Source organism: Leucoraja erinacea, chromosome 17 (genome assembly GCF_028641065.1).
Source record: "Leucoraja erinacea ecotype New England chromosome 17, Leri_hhj_1, whole genome shotgun sequence".
Classification (NCBI taxonomy): Eukaryota; Metazoa; Chordata; class Chondrichthyes; order Rajiformes; family Rajidae; genus Leucoraja; species Leucoraja erinaceus.
Genome location: NC_073393.1, coordinates 2,767,941 through 2,786,911, shown reverse-complemented (window position 1 = coordinate 2,786,911; position 18,971 = coordinate 2,767,941). Strand labels below are relative to the sequence as shown.

At 41.6% G+C, this 18,971-nt stretch overlaps 1 protein-coding gene across 1 annotated transcript in view; it reads left to right on the top strand.

Moving 5' to 3' along the window:
* itfg1 (integrin alpha FG-GAP repeat containing 1) overlaps nt 1–18,604 on the top strand; it is a 115,079-nt gene extending 96,475 nt beyond the window's left edge. Inside the window, exons 15-18 of the mRNA XM_055648384.1 lie at nt 8,199–8,323; nt 10,132–10,214; nt 11,375–11,492; nt 18,144–18,604. Of these exons, the coding sequence (XP_055504359.1) occupies nt 8,199–8,323; nt 10,132–10,214; nt 11,375–11,492; nt 18,144–18,203 (386 nt within the window). The 3' untranslated portion in view covers nt 18,204–18,604. The remainder of the gene's footprint in view (nt 1–8,198; nt 8,324–10,131; nt 10,215–11,374; nt 11,493–18,143) is intronic.
* Nucleotides 18,605–18,971: the final 367 nt, after the last annotated feature.

Below are 18,971 nucleotides of genomic sequence, written 5' to 3'. Positions count from 1 at the left end.
TCTCCGTTTTTGTGCCCAGAGGAAACCAGTTTCCCTTAACTATCTTCAATGTAAGTCACGTGATAAAACTTGAGTCTAATGTCTGCATGTACAAGTTAGTTCCATTCTAATTGCATTATCCTACTGGGGCTACATATTCCACAGAGTACTTTAGCCACAAGCTGTTCCAGCCACATGAATTAAGCCATGAAGTTTCAGATTGTTCTATTTTTAACGATTACCTCCAAAACCCACACCCAGCATTGTATTCCTACATCATCTTCAGTAACACATTATTGAACTCCTTAAACGTAGCGATAATATTGACAGGTTTGAAATCCCATTCATTAGACTTTGGTCATCATGCTCTTGTGACAAACTAAAACAGTAACATTGATCTAATGGTAAATCACGTCTGAATATCAATGTTTCTGCTTGTTAGAGCATATTGCTTATTGATGAGCATAACTATTAAAAACTGTTTTGTTCTGAAGAAATATATCAGAAGACAATCTCAGAATAATATTCCTTCCCCTGAAATGCTTTGGTTTAAATGTAACAGAGAAGGGACTAGAGTTGAAAACTTTTTTTTTTCTCCATGTAATAAATTTCTTAATAAACAAATATACGAAAATGTATTTAAGAAGGAACTGCAGATGCTGGAAAATCGAAGGTACACAAAAAAGCTGAAGAAACTCAGCGGGTGCAGCAGCATCTATGGAGCGAAGGAAATAGGCAACGTTTCGGGCCAAAACCCTTCTTCAGACTGATCGGGGGATGGGGGTGGGCGGGGACAAGAAAGGAAAAAAGGAGGAGGAGCCCGAAGGCTGGGGGATGGGAGGAGACTGCAGGGGGTCTGAGGAAGGGGAGGAGATAGCAAGGACTAACAAAATGAATTTGTCTGCTGTCTCCTCCCATCCCCCAGCCTTCGGGCTCCTCCTCCTTTTTCCTTTCTTGTCCCCACCCCCCCCCCCCCCACCCCCGGTCAGTCTGAAGAAGGGTTTCGGCCCGAAAAGTTGCCTATTTCCTTCGCTCCATAGATGCTGCTGCACCTGCTGAGTTTCTCCAGCTTTTTTGTGTACATACAAAAATGTATTGTTGGGCATCTAACTTTAAATTAAAAATTGTAACTTTGCATATTAAAATGCCACCTTGATCATGTACATCCACAGTGCTAAGTTGCCCAATGTTGTTGGTAATAATAATGTGGAAGCCATCAATGCTAATGGTTACTGGGTCATACATGAGCCACCAGTTTCTGGTTTCCGCATAAGCCTGGCTAAATACACGAATCAAAAGAGTCGAGAGTATTTTATTGTCATATGTCCCGGACGGGACAATGAAATTCTTACTTGCTGCAGCACAACAGAATATGTGGATATGTAAACATTGCACATATATATAAAATATGAGGTGCTGTTCCTCCAATTTGCACTGGGCCTTACTATGACAATGGAGGAGGTCCAGGTCAGATTGGGAATGGGAAGGGGAGTTGAAGTGCTGGGTCACCTGGAGATCAGATAGGTTGAGACGTACTGAGCGAAGGAGTTCAGTGAAACGATCGCTGAGCCTGCGCTTGGTCTCACTGATGTAGAGAAGTTGACGCCTGGAACAGCGGATACAGTAGATGAGGCTGGCGGAGGTGCAAGTGAACCTCTGGCTCAACTGGAAAGGCTGGTTGGGTCCTTGGATGGAGTCGAGGAGTCAGTTCCACTGACTGGTTAGCACGCAACAAAAGCTTTTCACTGTACCTCGGTACACGTCACAATAACTACACTAAACTACCTTATGCGGTAGCTGGGGTGAAAAGATTAAATGCACTGGGGGGGAACTAGGTGAATATATGAGGGAGATGGGGTAAAAATATATGCTGATATGATTGTGTGAAACTTAATTCAATTGAGCCAAATGGCTTATTAATCTATTATTCCATGCAGCTCCAATTGTGTTCCTTGCCATTATTTAGTGAAATATAAACTTGCAGTGCTGGTTGTTGTGGAAAAGTGTTTATTGAGTTCATGTTGAATCTGCAGTTGAATGAATATATTGAAAATGCTGCAACCTGTGAGAATAAATTTGATTTAATTGCCTCTCTGAAACATCCAGGATGGATTAAAAAGCCATGCAATAACACTGTTATTAAGTATATTACCTACATTATAATTCCTTCTAGAAATAATTCTAAGTGTTTGCTGGACATTTTAATTATGCCATTTGTAACCCTCAAGTTATGGTTTGCAGCTTTGAATTCTGAACCTCTCCAAAATCGTGAAGAGTCTGAATAACACTAGCTTGCGGAGGGAATAGGTATCAAACTCCCACTGTGCAAGCTGCAGAGCTCAGCCAGTTAAGGGTAAAAAAATTTGTTCGGCACGGATTTTTAGGGCCGAAGATTGCCGTGTTTCCCGTGGCTGTTAATTGTTATATTAGGGTCATGTTGCTAAAGTTGCTATGTTATATGGTTGCCCTTATTTCTCGCACTCCATAGCTGAGGGCAAACATGCAAGATAACTAATTGTCTCCACTGTGGAAGCCTGCAGGAATTTAGAGACACTACAAACATTGCGAATACCAGAGCCCATCGAGAATCCAAGCTATCGGGATACAATCTGTACTTCTGCCAAACAACTTGGAATCATTGAGATGTAAGGAACTGCAGATGTTAGTTTCCAAAAGAAGACACAAAGTGCTGGAATAACTCAGCAGATCAGGCAGCATCTCTGGAGAACCTGAATAGGGAACATTTTGGGTTGGGACCCTTCTCAAGATATGACATTTTAGGTCAGGACCCTTCAGCCATTATTGAATGGTAGGGTAGACTTGATGGACCGAATGGCCTAATTCTGCTCCTGTAAACGTCACTGAACAGATGTAGTCTCGGTGCAGTAGAAAGCACAGATGAATGTACGGGTTCACAAATTAGTAACAAGAGCATTTCTATTGATTAAATGAAGGTAGACAAAAATGCTGGAGAAACTCAGCGGGTGAGGCAGCATCTGTGGAGCGAAGGAATGGGTGATGTTTCGGGTCGGGGGTCTCGATTGTTCCAGCATCTGCAGTTCCTGCTTATACATCTATTGATTAAATGTTCAGTTGACAAAAATCTATTGGAATTCTGAGTTAAATCATGCAGCGCGGAAACTGTTAAGGCAAAGAAGCAATTATAATTTTTTTTTTTTTATGGAGCATAAGATCTCGGTATTCAGCTCCACACCATTGACCAGAGACAGTAGCATACATCTGCTGTAAAAAGTTTGAATTATAAATACATGGAGTTGAAAATGTGAATTATAGGACAAGATAATAGTTAGTTAGAATTAGGAAATGGTTGATCAGAGTGAATGGACGCAAACTGTTCCTTGTATTTGAGAGTTTAAGAAGGAACTGCAGATGCTGGAAAATCAAAGGTACAGAAAAACGCTGGAGAAACTCAGCGGGTGCAGCAGCATCTAGGAGCGAAGGAAATAGGCAACGTTTCGGGCCGAAACCCTTAAGGGAATAGCAACGTTTCAGGCCGAAACCCTTAAGGGTAGGCAACGTTTCAGGCCGAAACCCTTAAGGGAACGTTTCAGGCCGAAACCCTTAAGGGAATAGGCAACGTTTCGGGCCGAAACCCTTACGGGTTTCGGCCCGAAATGTTACCTATTCCCTTCGCTTCATAGATGCTGCTGCACCCGCTGAGTTTCTCCAGCGTTTTTGTCTACCTTGTATTTGAGAATCAGAAATGTACAGTATGATTCAGATTTGTAATGGAGCACGAGAATCATTTGACAGATGATTGTGAATTTGCTGCTGGAGTTTGTGATTGAGACAAGAAAGTAGGTGAGCATTAAAATCACAATGCAGGAAAGTGATGGGTGTGAGGCTGTGTGAGAAACATGACTAGACCATCTACTTTTGTGAGCATGAAGATCAAACTGAACTATAAGGGCTCAATTAACTTTTGTGTTGTAATTACCTCATTTTTCGCTGCTAAAATGACTGGCCAAAATAGAGAGGCGAACTGGAATTAATGTCTTGTTCGTTAATATATTTGTTCTGGTCCATGTCTTCCCTGTTTCTCCTCTTTGACTCTCCATTCCACATCTCCACCTCCCCCAGTAGCATACTTGTGAATTTCGTGCTGCCTCAAGGACCAGTTTTACACTGATCACTCTCTCTTCTCCCCTCTCCCATCAGGCAAGAGGTACACACACCTTCAGATTCAGGGACAGTTTCCTCCCAGCTGTTATCGGGCAACTGAACAGTTCTCTCATCAGCTAGAGCAAAGATCCTATAGCAAGCAAGATGGACCACTCCTTCTAAATGCAATGGGCTGACATGTAGTACGCAACGGAGCGGAACGTGGGCCTTTTTTTCATCCATTTCAGTAACCCGACCCGACTCGCAGTGTAATCAACGTTGTGGGGGAACAGTTTATGTTAATAAATTATACTTCTGAAAATGTGGAGAATGTTTTTCCCAAATAACTTTAATTTTTACGAGGATGTTTCCGTAACCGGCTTCCGTCTCCGCACTAGTATCTTTGCTCCGCTATGATGGGATCTTTGGTGCAGAGACGGAAGCCGGTTACGGAAAACCTGTCAATCTATCTTGCTCGCTATAGGATCTTTGAGCTAGAGTGCGGTCCTGACCTCCCATCTACCTCATTGGAGACTTTTGAATTATGAGACTTTATCTTGCACTAAATGTTGTGCCCTTTGATCTGTGCACTGTGGACAACTTGATAGTATTCATGAATTAGGCACGGATAATCTGGAAGAGCTCGCTATGTTCAGCACAACTCCATAGATGTTACTGGTGAGGGTTTTGAAGCATTATATGGGGCGAGTCAGGTCAATATGGTTTCACTGTTATGTTTTGAAAACAAAGTGATTTAATAGATCAATTCTGGCAGCAGTTAAGAATCTGTGACAGTGCAGTGGATGTGGAGTCTCCTGTAGAGCAGACTTGGTAAGGAAAGCTAATTAACTTTCCAAAAGGACATACTAAACCAGCTGAATGTTTTATGATAGACTAATAGTTTCATGGTCACAACCACTAGCATCTGCTTCTTTTAATTCCAGATTTGCTTAATTGAAATTCCCCAGCTGCCTTGTTAGTTGTGCTTTGAGTCAATAGTCCGAGCCTTTAGGTTACTGGTTAGGTAACATAACCAGAATGCCAATACACTATGTAATACATATATTATTATCAGACTACCTATGTTCACGAGATGATCCGGAGACTTAGTGAAAGCCCTTTCTGAAGACAAAAGCATACGACTAAGTCAAGTTGAGTTTATTGTCATATGCATAAGCACACCAAGTACAGATACAGTGAAAATCTTACTTGCAGCATCATCTCTGGCACGTAGACTCAGACAATGCACAAAATATAAATTAAACATCAACTCTGCAAGAGAGTGAAACGAAGAGGACTGCAAAAACAAGACACTGGCACAAAACACAACTAGAAAACAAGCTCTTAGAAAAATGGGGCAGCACCGTGGCTCAGCAGTACAATCACTGCCTCACAGCGCCAGAGACCCAAGTTCAATCCAAACTATCTGTATGGTGCTGTCTGTAGGGAGTTTGTACGTTCTCCCCATGACCGCATGGGTTTTCTCCGGATGCTTCAGTTTCCTCCCACACTCCAAAGACGTACTGGTTAGTACGTTAATTGGCTTCTGTATTTTTTAATGTAAATTGTCCCTAGTGTGTAGGATAGTGCTAGTTTATGGGGTAATCGCTGGTTGGCGTGGACTCGGTGGGCCGAAGGGCCTGTTTCCAGGCTGTTTCTCTAAAGTCTACGTTAATAATGCAACAATTGTCTTCCCTGTATAAACACTGTCCTTCAAGATGCAGAATAATGTTTAATGACCCATTAGGAAAATTAAACTCTCCGTTAGTGGATCAGCTTCTGCCACAGTTATGGGTTGCAATACTAGTAGTTAGTGTCACCAGATCTGCAGTTGAACGCACGGTCAGTCGGTGTGTCAAAATCTGGGACTGCTGTGATGATTCATTCTGCAGAACACCCATTGATCTCCAATTGTGCACAAAAGCTGCTGCAATAAAGCTGTGCACCAGCCGGGTTAGCTCCAGAGTTTCAGATGAGAGTGGGTTGTTAGAACACCTACACACAGCCATTTATCATACAGGATGTGCATAACAGACAGCACCACCAACACGTAGCACATGTGATGGTGAGATACTGAAATCATACAACTAATCAATCAACCTTTTTGTTGTTTACAGCAATCATTTCCTCAACTAACAAAGGACACTTGATAAAATATTTCCAAATGGTCATTTGAATTATTTTTATATAAAAGGTTCTAATTTCAAATTGCCTTGTAATGCCGATCTTTATTAAGATCTTTAGCTTTTGTTTGTTAAGCTTTTCCCATTGAGAGTAGGGAAGATTCAAACAAGAGGACATGACTTGAGAATTAAGGGACAGAAGTTTAGGGGTAATACGAGGGGGAACTTCTTTACTCAGAGAGTGGTAGCTGTGTGGAATGAGCTTCCAGTGGAAGTGGTGGAGGTAGGTTCGATTTTATCATTTAAAAATAAATTGGATAGGTATATGGACGGGAAAGGAATGGAGGGTTATGGTCTGAGTGCAGGTAGATGGGACTAGGGGAGAGTAAGTGTTCGGCACGGACTAGAAGGGCCGAGATGGCCTGTTTCCGTGCTGTAATTGTTATATGGTTATATTGTTGTTAAGCATTGACAATACTGCAGTATATTACAACAAGCTGCTTTATTTATATGCCCCTAACACCTACAGACTTTTCAATAACAATCTCCGAATACTTAGCATATACTTGAATTTCAAAATACTTTATTGCAGCGAAGCACAAAATATGTGGGAAGGAACTGCAGATGCTGGTTTAAACCGGAGATGGACGCAAAGTGCTGGAGTAATGCATATCTTGCATTCATTTGTTCTATTTTGTCCTATCACCCGACTCTTAGTCTGAAGAAGGGTCTTGACCCGAAACGTCAAAATTCTTAAGGGGTTGGACAGGCTAGATGCAGGAAGATTGTTCCCGATGTTAGGGAAGTCCAGGACAAGGGGTCACAGCTTAAGGATAAAGGGGAAATCCTTTAAAACCGAGATGAGAAGAACTTTTTTCACGCAGAGAGTGGTGAATCTCTGGAACTCTGCCACAGAGGGTAGTTGAGGCCAGTTCATTGGCTATATTTAAGAGGGAGTTAGATGTGGCCCTTGTGGCTAAGGGGATCAGGGGGGTATGGAGAGAAGGCAGGTACGGGATACTGAGTTGGATGATCAGCCATGATCATATTGAATGGCGGTGCTGAAGGGCCGTGGCCTACTCCTGCACCTAATTTCTATGTTTCTATGTCACCCATTTCTTCTCTCCAGAGATGCTGCCTGAGTTACTCCAGCACTTTGTGTCGATCTTCCATATAAAATATAGTTGGCTTTATGTGGAAAAATTCAGGACAGATTTTTCTGTACTTTGTTCAGCATTTTCGTCCCTGGATAACATACAGTTCATTAAAATGTGAATTTCAGGTGTATAATAGTCACATAATAGTACAACTCATTATCATCAGCAGCTGTAGGCATTGTAAGGGCCTTCTCTAGTGCACACTGCTGAGGATCCATGTCTTGAAGGGAGCAGTGTTAATTTGCCTGCTTACATTATCTCAAGGCAATCAGGATATTCATGATGGATCTAATATGATGATGAAACATTTCTGGAAGCATTTTAAAAACTGCCACTCGCGAGGCATTTGCAGTGCCCTCCATAATGTTTGGGACAAAGACCCATCATTTATTTATTTGCCTCTCGACTCCATAATTTGAGATTTGTAATGGAAAAAAATCACATGTGGTTAACGTGCACACATTGTCAGATTTTATTAAAGTGCATTTTTATACATTTTGGTGCCCTGAAATGGGGGAGGGGAGGGGGGGGGGACTATGTATAAACACTGCTGTAATTTCAACATGGTGAAACCAAAATGTATAAAAAATTATTAAATGGTCTGCCATACCGAGATTGATTTTGAAGGGGGAGAAAGATAATAAAGGTATAAAAATGAAATAACAGAAAGTTAATTTCTGCAGGCATGTGTCAGACACACTATATACTTGTTGTTTTACTTAAGCCAGCAACTAGATGCTTGTCAACTTGCAATGTCGTCATTTACTGGTCTTGTTGCATTTGTGTTTATTTCTGGTCTGGTCTGCTCTCTCTACAGCTGGTCAGCTGAGTCAATCGGCACATTTTGCTCTGCAGCTTCCTTACGTGGTCCTTGGTCTGGGCCGTAGTGCAAACTTCCTTGATCATCTTTTTGTTGGAATTCCTCGTGCTATCGGAACAAAGGTAATATCGCATCCGGGAGCCCGCGGGGTGATACCAAGTCATGTGTGTTTGAGTTGTTTTCTGTAATGTCTTCAGATTCCTGGTCCATAAGTTCATCAATTGAAATAAATTTGTTCACTCCCCATGGGCATCACTGGCAAAAATTTGACTGATGTAGATCAGACCATAAGTTGCAGAACTTGAGATGCTTTTTCTCAACCATTGAAGATAGACACAAAATGCTGGGCAACTCAGCGGGTCCGGCAGCATCTCTGGCAAAAAGGAATAGATAACGTTTCTGCTCGAGTCCCTTTACAGACGGTTCAGCTGTCAACCATGGAGTTGGAGATGTCGTTGGGCTTCAACAAGCTATGACAAACAGAACGTGTGGTATCAGTACAGCAAAATTAAACCAGACCAGAGAAAGGCAATGAATGAGGAATCATTTTTTGTAACGCACATCAAATAATATCGACCTTCGTCACTTAGGACAGAGCAAAATCTAGACGCGATTCATAGCAATTAATCATTTCTTTTAGACTTTTTTAGACTTTGAGATGCAGCACGGAAACAGGCCCTTTGGCCCACCAAGTCTGCTCAACCAGCGATCACCTAGCACACCAGCAGTATCCTGAACACTAGGGACAATTTACAATGTTACCGAAGCCAAACAACTTACAGACCTGTACGACGTCTTCGGGGTGTGGGAGGAAACCTGAGCACCTGGAGAAAACCACGTGGTCACAGGGCGAATGTGCAAACTCTGCACAGGCAGCATCCATAGTCAGGATGGAACCCGGGTCTCTGGCACTGTGAGGCAGCACTCTACCGCAGACCTGCCCTATGTTCTATGCTTTCCAGGAACTTTTAAACGAAAATGCTTTATTGTTTAAATTCTTAATGGATTACTTTTTTTTCAGTTCAATTGCTTTAGGCATTATTCTGGGGCTAGAAAAAACATGTGGGCAGTTTTCTGCAAGCCTTTGTCAGCTAGCGGCATTCCTGAAACCCAAAGGAAAGGTGTAGATTACTTCCCACTCCCTTTGTGTAGAGAAACTACTGGGTTGAAACAAGATTGCATGTCGGGATATTGCAACAAAAGCCAGGTTGTTTAAATGTTTGTGCTTTTTTTTTTCATCGATAATCTGCCAAATATTAGTAAATAATGATTGACACTTTTCACAAAGGTATTTCATTAAATTAAGCTTCCATTTTTGATCCTGTGTTGTGGGTGTCAGCGGCAAGGTCTGTATTTATTGCCCTTGATCTGATGGGAGGTGGGGGTGAATCACATTGCTGTGCTCCTGGAGTCTTGCATATAGACCTGACGATAGTCTTCCTTGATGGACATTCGTGAGGCAGTTAGTTTCTTTTAACAGTGCACCAATTCGGTGGTCATCCATGTGAATGTAATTTCTTTATTTTTACATTTTGAAGACATTCTTTAGTGTAATTTGAACTCTTATCCCTGATCCATTGTCCAGTGCTGTGATTACTTGTTCAGTAACTTGTGCTATCTTTGTCCCAACGGCCTTTATTCTTCTAAAAGTATCTATACTTTGCCCGTGTTGCAGCTGGAATATAATGGCTCTGAGACTTCCAAGTCTTTGGGACGTCGATGACGCAAAGTTGGAAAAGGGACAATCACACATGTCCACCTTTCTTGTTTTATTAACATTGTTATAAAACTGTTCATAAAAATTTAGCTTGTAGGTAATGCTGCATCAATGCAAGTTGTTGCACTGACTAATTGTCTCATTTGTAGTAGATACCACAGCATTTTGAAGTAAAGTTCTGCCTAATTATTTATTCTGTTTTCATCTTAATAGGCTGTAAGAAAACAAGAATGGACTGCCATCATTCCAAATTCTCAGCTTATAGTAATTCCATATCCTCATAACTCGCCAAAAAGGTAAAGTTTTCAAAATTATTTAAAATCCCTGCCATGGGGGGAGGGATCTCCAACATGATTGTGCTTACGAAAATAATTTCATATGAGCACACTCTCAAAATGTATCGTTATTCCTCTTAATTAGGCATATTACTCTAGAGTTGTTATGCAATAATTCACTTTAATCTACATGTAGTAATTAACGCTAAGATTCTTTTGAGTAATGCCCGCTTTGATATAATGGTTATTTCTATATTAGCAAATGCCATTGTCCAAGTTACCAGTCAAAGACTTTGTGTGGATCTTCGTAGATTAGCTGAATATTGTAAACAGTTTCTCTTTTAGTATGCATAAAAATGCTCTGTTATATTGGATGGAGTGTCGCCTCAAGTGAATCTGCGACATTTGTATTGGGGTATGATGAGAATAAATGCAAAAAATAGGTCCCTGCATTCTGAATTTAAATATTAATATTATATTAAAAATTTATATCCAGCCAGATATTGCTGGAGATGGGCATTTTAACCCAAATCCTAATAGACTTGTTTCAGCTCATTTTGGTTATTGCCTATTTGTCCAGAGATTATGAAGGATAGGAAACTCTTGATACTGTAATCCTGTCACGCATGTATATGTATGAAATGGTTCTGCTTTCTGTGAGCACCTATCCAAAATCCTCTTCCACGTGAAGGTGTCTCGACCCGAAACGCCACCCATTCCTTCTCTCCAGAGACGCTGCCTGTCCCGCTGAGTTACTCCAGCTTTTTGTGTCTATCTTCGTTTTAAACCAGCAACTGCAGTTCCTTCTTGCACTCTAGAAGCCTCATCTACGCCACTATCGTATCTGCCTCCACCACCACCCCTGGCATTGCGTTCTAGGCATCCATCACTCCGTTTGTTTTTTAAAAAAAGGCCCATCCTGCAATTCTGAATGTGATTGAAATAAATTAGAACACAAAATATGTATTAGGAACTTCTGCAAAGAATACTTCAGATGATGGAAATACTTAAAATGTAAATGTTTATGAAAACTTTATAATGTAAAGTATTTATACACAAATTATTGAAGAAAAAGTCAACCAACAATTATTCCAAATATGAGAGAAGCATTCGGTATGTAAATATTTTATTTTCGAAATGTCACTGAAATATTAATATAAGTTTTACCTTTGTTTCTGCAGCTGGAGTGCCAAATTATATCTTACACCCAGTAACATTGTGTTGCTAACCGCCATAGCCTTGATTGGAGTCTGCGTTTTCATTTTGGCTATAATCGGCATCTTGCACTGGCAAGAAAAGGTACTTCTTCCAAGTTTCAATTGATATTTATCCATATACTTAGATTTTAAGATTTAAGGTCTAATTATGCAACGTACAGCAATTTCCAGAGCCATTCAAATGTTCACACTACCTAGTACACCAATGGACTCTTGCAAGTTCACCTCATGAAGGATACACGGAAAGACTTGCTTCAACATGGTCTTTTCATACCCTCAGGACATGTAAAAGGCTTCAGCAGCTAATGATGTATTTGTCTTAAGTGTGGCGTCTGTTTTAATACCGTAAACATGACAGTTAATTAGTGCCCATAAAGCTCGCCTTGAACAGGAACAGCGCTCTATCTGTCACATATGCAACTGCCCGGTGAAATCCTTTTTGCATATATTCTTAGGCCCCCTTCAGTCATGGCTGATGTTCAGTCTCCAGGGTGCTATTCCCTATATGGAGGACGCCTCTGCGTGACTTTGTTTAACATGGGGAGACAGGTGCATAGACAGCCACCCCACGGTCCTTGACAGATCTGGGTCAGGATCCAGTGGCATGGAGTCCAAGACGACCGGAGACCCTTTTCTGCTGCATCCTTCATCCGCCTTCCCAGTCGTTGTGACGCTCCACTAAGGTCGGCCATTGTCCTCAGCCTGTTCCACCGTTGAGTTCTTGGTCGGATTGCTCTTTGTCAGAGACCTCTCCCTCGACCTTAACGGCCCCACCAGGAGCATAGCTCCAGACGGCATCGCTCTCAGGATCTCAGGTCCACACAAGCTTCTCCACCACAACAAGGTGACAATCCACAGAGAAGGATACATACAGATATAATAATGACCGTTACTTCTTTAAGCTGTATTCATTGAGGGGTCAAAATACTGATTCAATAATAAGTTATTGAAATAACCAATGAAAGCAAGTTCACAAGTTATAGAAGTAGAATTAGAATCAAGAGAGGGTTAGATTTAGCTCTTATGGCCTAGGGAATCAAGGGATATGGGGGAAAAGCTGGAATGGGGTACTGATTTTGGATGTTCAGCCATGATCATATTGAATGGCTCGAAGGGCCGAATGGCCTTCTCCTGCACCTATTTTCTGTTTTTATGAGTCCACTCTGCTATTCAATCATGGCTGACCTCTGCCTCCTAATCCCATTTTCCTGCCTTCACCCCATAACCCTTGACAACTGTTCAAGTATTTGGCTATCTCGGCCTTAAAAATATCCACTGACTTGGCCTCCACAGCCCTTTGTGGCAATGAGTTCCACAGATTAACTACCCTCTGACTAAAGAGGTTCCTCCTCACCTCCTCTCTAAAAGAGCGGCCTTTAATTCTGAGGCTGTGACCTCTGGTCCTAGACTCTCCCACCAGTGGAAACATCCTTTCCACGTCCACTCTATCTATGACATTGGCAGCTTGCCCAGCATCAGACAGGTGCACATATCCTCGCATTAGCCATGAACTCAAATCACAACCTAGCATGCCCATGTCACGATTAGTTTTTAAATCTGAAGAGGAGTAAATAACACAAAACCAAACGTTATGTACATCATAGACACAACATGCTGCAGTAACTCAGTGGGTCAGGCAGCATCATGCTATGCATCAGCATGTACTTATCTACATTGTTCTATGGATATCAGAAGGGGTTGTTGATCTAGGGTCTGCCTAAAGGGCCTGTCCCACTTGGGCGTCATTTGCACGTCACACAGGTGGCAAGCGAGGATTTTGAGAATCCCAAAATCCTGGGGCACCGCGCGCTGCCGCACGTCACTGCCTACGCCACCACGTCTCACCACGTGCCTTGTGAACGTAAATTATGTCGCGTAATTAACGCGCAAATAACGTCCAAGTGGGACAGGCCCTTAACTCTTAACCAAGTAATGCTAACCAAAGAAGATTGGGATTGTTATAGCTAAAGTCAATCAGATTTACAGCTACATCCTTATGAATAAATGGACTAAAGGTTGCAACAGGGAGCAGCACAGGAACAGGCCCTTCAGTCCACAATGTCTGTGTTGGATATGTCGCTGAGTTAAACTAACCTCTGCGGTTCCATGCAAGATGAATGTGTTTCTCTCCTCCGGCATGAGTAAGGGGATAGGCATCTCAGGGAAAATTGCAGTTTTGTAAACTGTTTAGTCAGTGTATTCTTTATTTGTACAGATAACTACCATTGCCCTGAGAAGATGTTAGGAACCTCAATAAAGAATTAACTTACTTAATATGGGAATGGAGCCACTTAAAAGTCAAACTGGGCGGAAACCTCTTTAGATTTTATGACAAAATAACAGTTTTATTACCAGATTAATTGGATTAAATTTTACAACTTGCTGTGGTACGGTTTGAAGCTATGATCTCGTTATAGGGCCAGTATCAATGTCATTAGGCTATCACATTCTGTTATGACTTTACAAATGTGCTTGTTCATCTTTGGGAAGTAGTTTCACATTTTAAATTTGTAATATGTGTACACTCACAAAATTATTCATTGAACTTGGCCTGAAGAAGGTCCTAATCTGAAACATCACCTTTGCATGTCCTCCAGAGATGCTGCTTGACCAACTGAGTTACTCCTGCACTCTGTGTTCTACACTAGATTCCAGTATCTGCAGTTCCTTCTGTCTCCATCGAGGTCGTTGCTTTATCAGTCTGGGTACAAAATCATAAACTTCTCTAGAAATAGTTCAATATATACATCGTCACTTGTGGGGTGTTGGGATTCACCCATGAGATTGTCCAAGATCTGAACCCCATTCTGTGGCTGTGGCTGATTGCATTTAGCATTCCTATTCTTGCAAACTTCAAATGAGCCAAAGTACCTGGCTCCGAGCCCAGGGTGAGTGTTACCTGCGAGTACTGAGCGTTGAACTGATTGAACCCCTTGAGCGCAATCAATAGACACATCCATGTGCAATTAACAGAGTTGTTGGCAACTATTATCGTCAGTAAAACTAAATTGCATACTCCAGGAGCAAATAAGATTGTCAAGTTTTCACAATGGTTCATTGCTAGTCTGATGATGTAGTCGGCTCTTCGGAACACCACATTGACAACATACAGTTTATTCCCTGTAGAAGCAATGTCCTTCAGAGCATTTAAAGAAATTCATATCTTCAAAACAATGAATGGAAGATGAATATCAATGAGCAAAACAAGAGCTGGAGGAAGTCAGTGGGTCAGAAAGATGAAGAAGGGTCTCAACCTGAAATGTCACCTGTCCATTCCTTCCCCAGATGCTGCCTGACCCGCGGAGTTCCTCCATTATCCAGCGCTTTGTGATTTGCTCAAGATTCCAGCATTTGCTGTCCCTGAATATCAATAAGACTATTGGACGTGTTTTTTCAACTATTTGACAGGCCTCATTGACACACATTTAAGCTTTTTTTTTCTTCTTTTTTTATTGAGCTACAGTTTTTGTAAATCGCACTTTTGACATTTTTTATTTTGTTTCTCTGCATCAGAGACATTTCGAAGCAAAATAATGATTGATTTAGTGAAGCGCTGTCGAATAGTCGAGAAGATTATCTCGTTGGCAAAATGATTGGCCCCAGAACTAGACCAGCAAGTGGGGACTGAAATTTGGCCGTGATTTATATTGTCATATCTCCACCCAAATTATGCAGTGCTTAATCTTCTAGCCAATCTAAAATGTTTGCTCGTGCCCATGAGCTTAGTGTACCTTACTGTATGAAATCGGGAATGAAGGGAAGCAGATTTTCAGCCCTTGTAGCTGTGAGTTCTTAAAGATGTAATGCTGGGTTTTCCACTGCTGCAACTTGAAATTAATATTTGTTTAAATACTGATTGAAGGGGGCGGTAACGACATTTATTTCGACCTGAAGCTGCTGGCTCTATCAATACGCAATTACAGGAAGGCCTCCAGAGATTACACATCCATTGGCAGTGTGTTGTTGCCGGCTGCAATCTACCATGCAATCTCTGCCACGCAGCAAACCATTCCGCTCCAGGTTCATCACACCTTCAGCGGCATCATTATAATTCTTAGCGTAAGGACTAAGTAAGCAAATTATTCAATGCTTTGTCAGTGGCAATTTGCAAGCACGTTCAGGGAGTATTGTAATTTTTCAATACTGCAGCCTTTCCTAAATTATAGCCTTTTTAAAATTTGGATCCATTAAGACCCATCGTGTTTAAGAAGGAACTGCAGATGCTGGAAAATGGATAGACACACAGGGCGATTAAAGTGATGTAATCTGAACAGAATGTGTAGGAAGGAACTGCAGATGCTTGTTTACACCGAAGATAGGCACAAAGTGTCATGGAGTGACAGAGTCACAGAGTGATACAGTGTGGAAACAGGCCCTTCGGCCCAACTTGCCCACACCAGCCAACAATGTTCAAGAAGGAACTGCAGATGCTGGAAAATTGAAGGTAGACAAAATTGCTGGAGAAACTCATCGGGTGTGGTAGCATCTATGGAGCGAAGGAAATAGGCAACGTTTCGGGACGAAACGTTGCCTATTTCCTTCGCTCCATAGATGCTCCAGCACTTTTGTCATTAAGACTCATCATACTACAATTTTTTACAATTGATAAATGCTTCCATATTGTCAATGCTCAGTAGCAAGTGACCTTTTTCGGGCAGATATCCAACTGCAAAACAAAGTGCTGGAGGAACTCAGCGGGTCAGGCTGAATCGGTGTTGGACGCAGTCAATTGTGCATTGCGATTCTCAGCATGTGTTTTCAGGGGCCATTGTCTCTGCGTGTTTGCTTTATTTAATGGACAGAATAGACGGGAAGAATAGTTTGTGGGAATTGGAACTGGTGTGGTTCAACACCACCTCATGCTGGCGTTGGGTGAGTACCAGGGACAGAAGATGCCTGCCTACACACAGAATAAGGCCCAGAGAACCACATCACCATTATTGAGCCTAGCATAGTGGCCATGGGGCAGCATCCTGATGCTTTGGTCAGGTCTGGGTTTATTTTTACATGATGCAAGTGTACAGAGATTTTTCTCCTGTCGTCAATACTGAACTTGGGAAGTTTTTTGTCCATTTCCTCTCTGTTCTGCACATCAAGCATTTCATAGAAACATAGAAAATAGGTGCAGGAGTAGGCCATTCGGCCCTTCGAGCCTGCACCGCCATTCAATATGGTCAGGGCTGATCATCCAACTCGGTATCCCGTACCTGCCTTCTCTCCATACCCCCTGAATCTTTTAGCCACAAGGGCCACATTTAACTCCCTCTTAAAAATAGCCAATGAACTGGCCTCAACTACCTTCTGTGGCAGAGAATTCCAGAGATTCACCACTCTCTGTGTGGAAAATGTTTTTCTCATCTCGGTCCTAAAAGATTTCCTCCTTATCCTTAAACTGTGACCCCTTGTTCTGGACTTCATTTGGTGTCCTTCATCTGGATTTCATTTGGTGTCCTTGTTGTGTATCTAAGGGAGGGGAGTTACACCCCCTCCCCCTGTGAATTCAGCCTGTCTTCTGTCCGCTGAACTATCTGAAGACGGGTTCCGACCCGAAACATCACCCATCCTCTTTCTCCAGAGATGCTGCCTGACCCACCGAGCTACTCCAGCACTTTGTGTCTATCTTATGTGTGCTGTGTTATTCTGCCAATAGCTTTGAGATGTTGCAAGTGGAGGAACACCAACAGTGACACCAAGTGTTTGTGCAGGTAGATTTGAATGGAAGTTTACTTGGTGGATTTACCTTTATACATAAAAATGCAAACTGCTCCCAGTCTGCATTGTTGTGATTAACATAGAAACATAGAAATTAGGTGCAGGAGTAGGCCATTCGGCCCTTCGAGTCTGCACCGCCATTCAATATGATCATGGCTGATCATCCAACTCCGTATCCCATACCTGCCTTCTCTCCATACCCTCTGATCCCCTTAGCCACAAGGGCCACATCTAACTCCCTCTTAAATATAGCCAATGAACTGGCCTCGACTACCCTCTGTGGCAGAGAGTTCCAAAGATTCACCACTCTCTGTGTGAAAAAAGTTCTTCTCATCTCAGTTTTAAAGGATTTCCCCCTTATCCTTAAGCTGTGACCCCTTGTGATTATCTGAATGAGTATCAACATGGTTGCTCCTTGACACACTGCATATGACCAATATCCCTCTTGATAGATGTGCTCCTATGTTGGGCTGGACATCCATCCTTTAGTGATCCACCTCTTGTCATAGCATTGCAATGGCTGTTCATGCTGCAGTTATTTTTGATCTGTATTTTGGCTGACTGAGATTTAATAAGAGCCTGAAAACACTGACCAGCAGGGTCAAGAATAGCTTCTTCCCAACAACCACAACAGTAACTAAACTATGAACTATGGACTGTAATTGGTTGCACTGAGGACTTCAGGCTTTTTTGCACTAATATTTGAGTTATTACTTTATTAAGTTTCTGTTTATTATATAATATATGTATTGTTTCCAGGCCTGTTATGCTGCTGTAAGTAAGAATGTTGTTGCGTTGTCAGTACATATAACAATTAAACACTCTCGAACTTCCTCCATTAAGCTGACATTATTGATCTGTATTTTTTTTTTTTAAATCAGCATTGATAAATACCTCCAGATAAAATTCAAAGCAGGGTTTTTAAGAAGTAATATGGAGCAGCAGGTTCTACTTGTACTATGCCGTACAATAATGAGAAGAGTTGTATTTGCTACTAATAAACATTTTCCTGGTTTTTCAGAAAGCAGATGACCGAGAAAAGCGTCAAGAAGCGCACAGATTCCACTTTGATGCCATGTAAATATAATAATTCCTGTGGGGCGATCGTTAAGTGGTGGATCTAAAATATTCATTCTCATAAATAGCGAAAAGATGAATGTTTAATGTGGAGTTGTATATAATCAAACTGCTTCCTCTTGTTTTAAACTAAATCCATTTTTTTTTATAATTTGTGGGCGGTGGTTACAAATAACGATGTATATTTTGGGAGTTAAGAATAATTTAAAACTAAATTATGCATTTCACTTTATTCCTGCATATATTTGCAAATGTATGTTTATGTTGTTTGATGAACTTGGTGAGTTGTTGTGTTATTAATGTCTCCAAATGTTTACTTAAATGGTCTCTGTGGAAAAGCATGCTTAATAATTCTGGTTAGTTAAAAGGAACCATACATTAAACTTTAATGATTTAAAACAAAAACTCTTTCAGTTTTTTTATGCTACTACAGTACAGTACTCGGACTGATATCCATTTGTGAGTTTGAATGATCCTGGAGTTGCATTAAGTTAGCATACACTGCTAACTAATCTCTGCTAATGTTAGAGTCAGAAGAGCCTGTCCCACTTGGCGATTTTTTTTGGTGACTGCCAGCATCATATCAGGGTTGCCGAAAGATATTGAACATTTCAAAATCCAGCGGCGACAAAAAAAATGTTGCGACACTTGGAAAAAACACCGTCGTCTTCACGCCGTGACCTGATACATCGGTCACTGATGCCGGCAGTTGCCGAAAAAATCGCCATGTGGGACAGGCCCTTTAGAGTGATACAGCACGGAACCAGGCCCT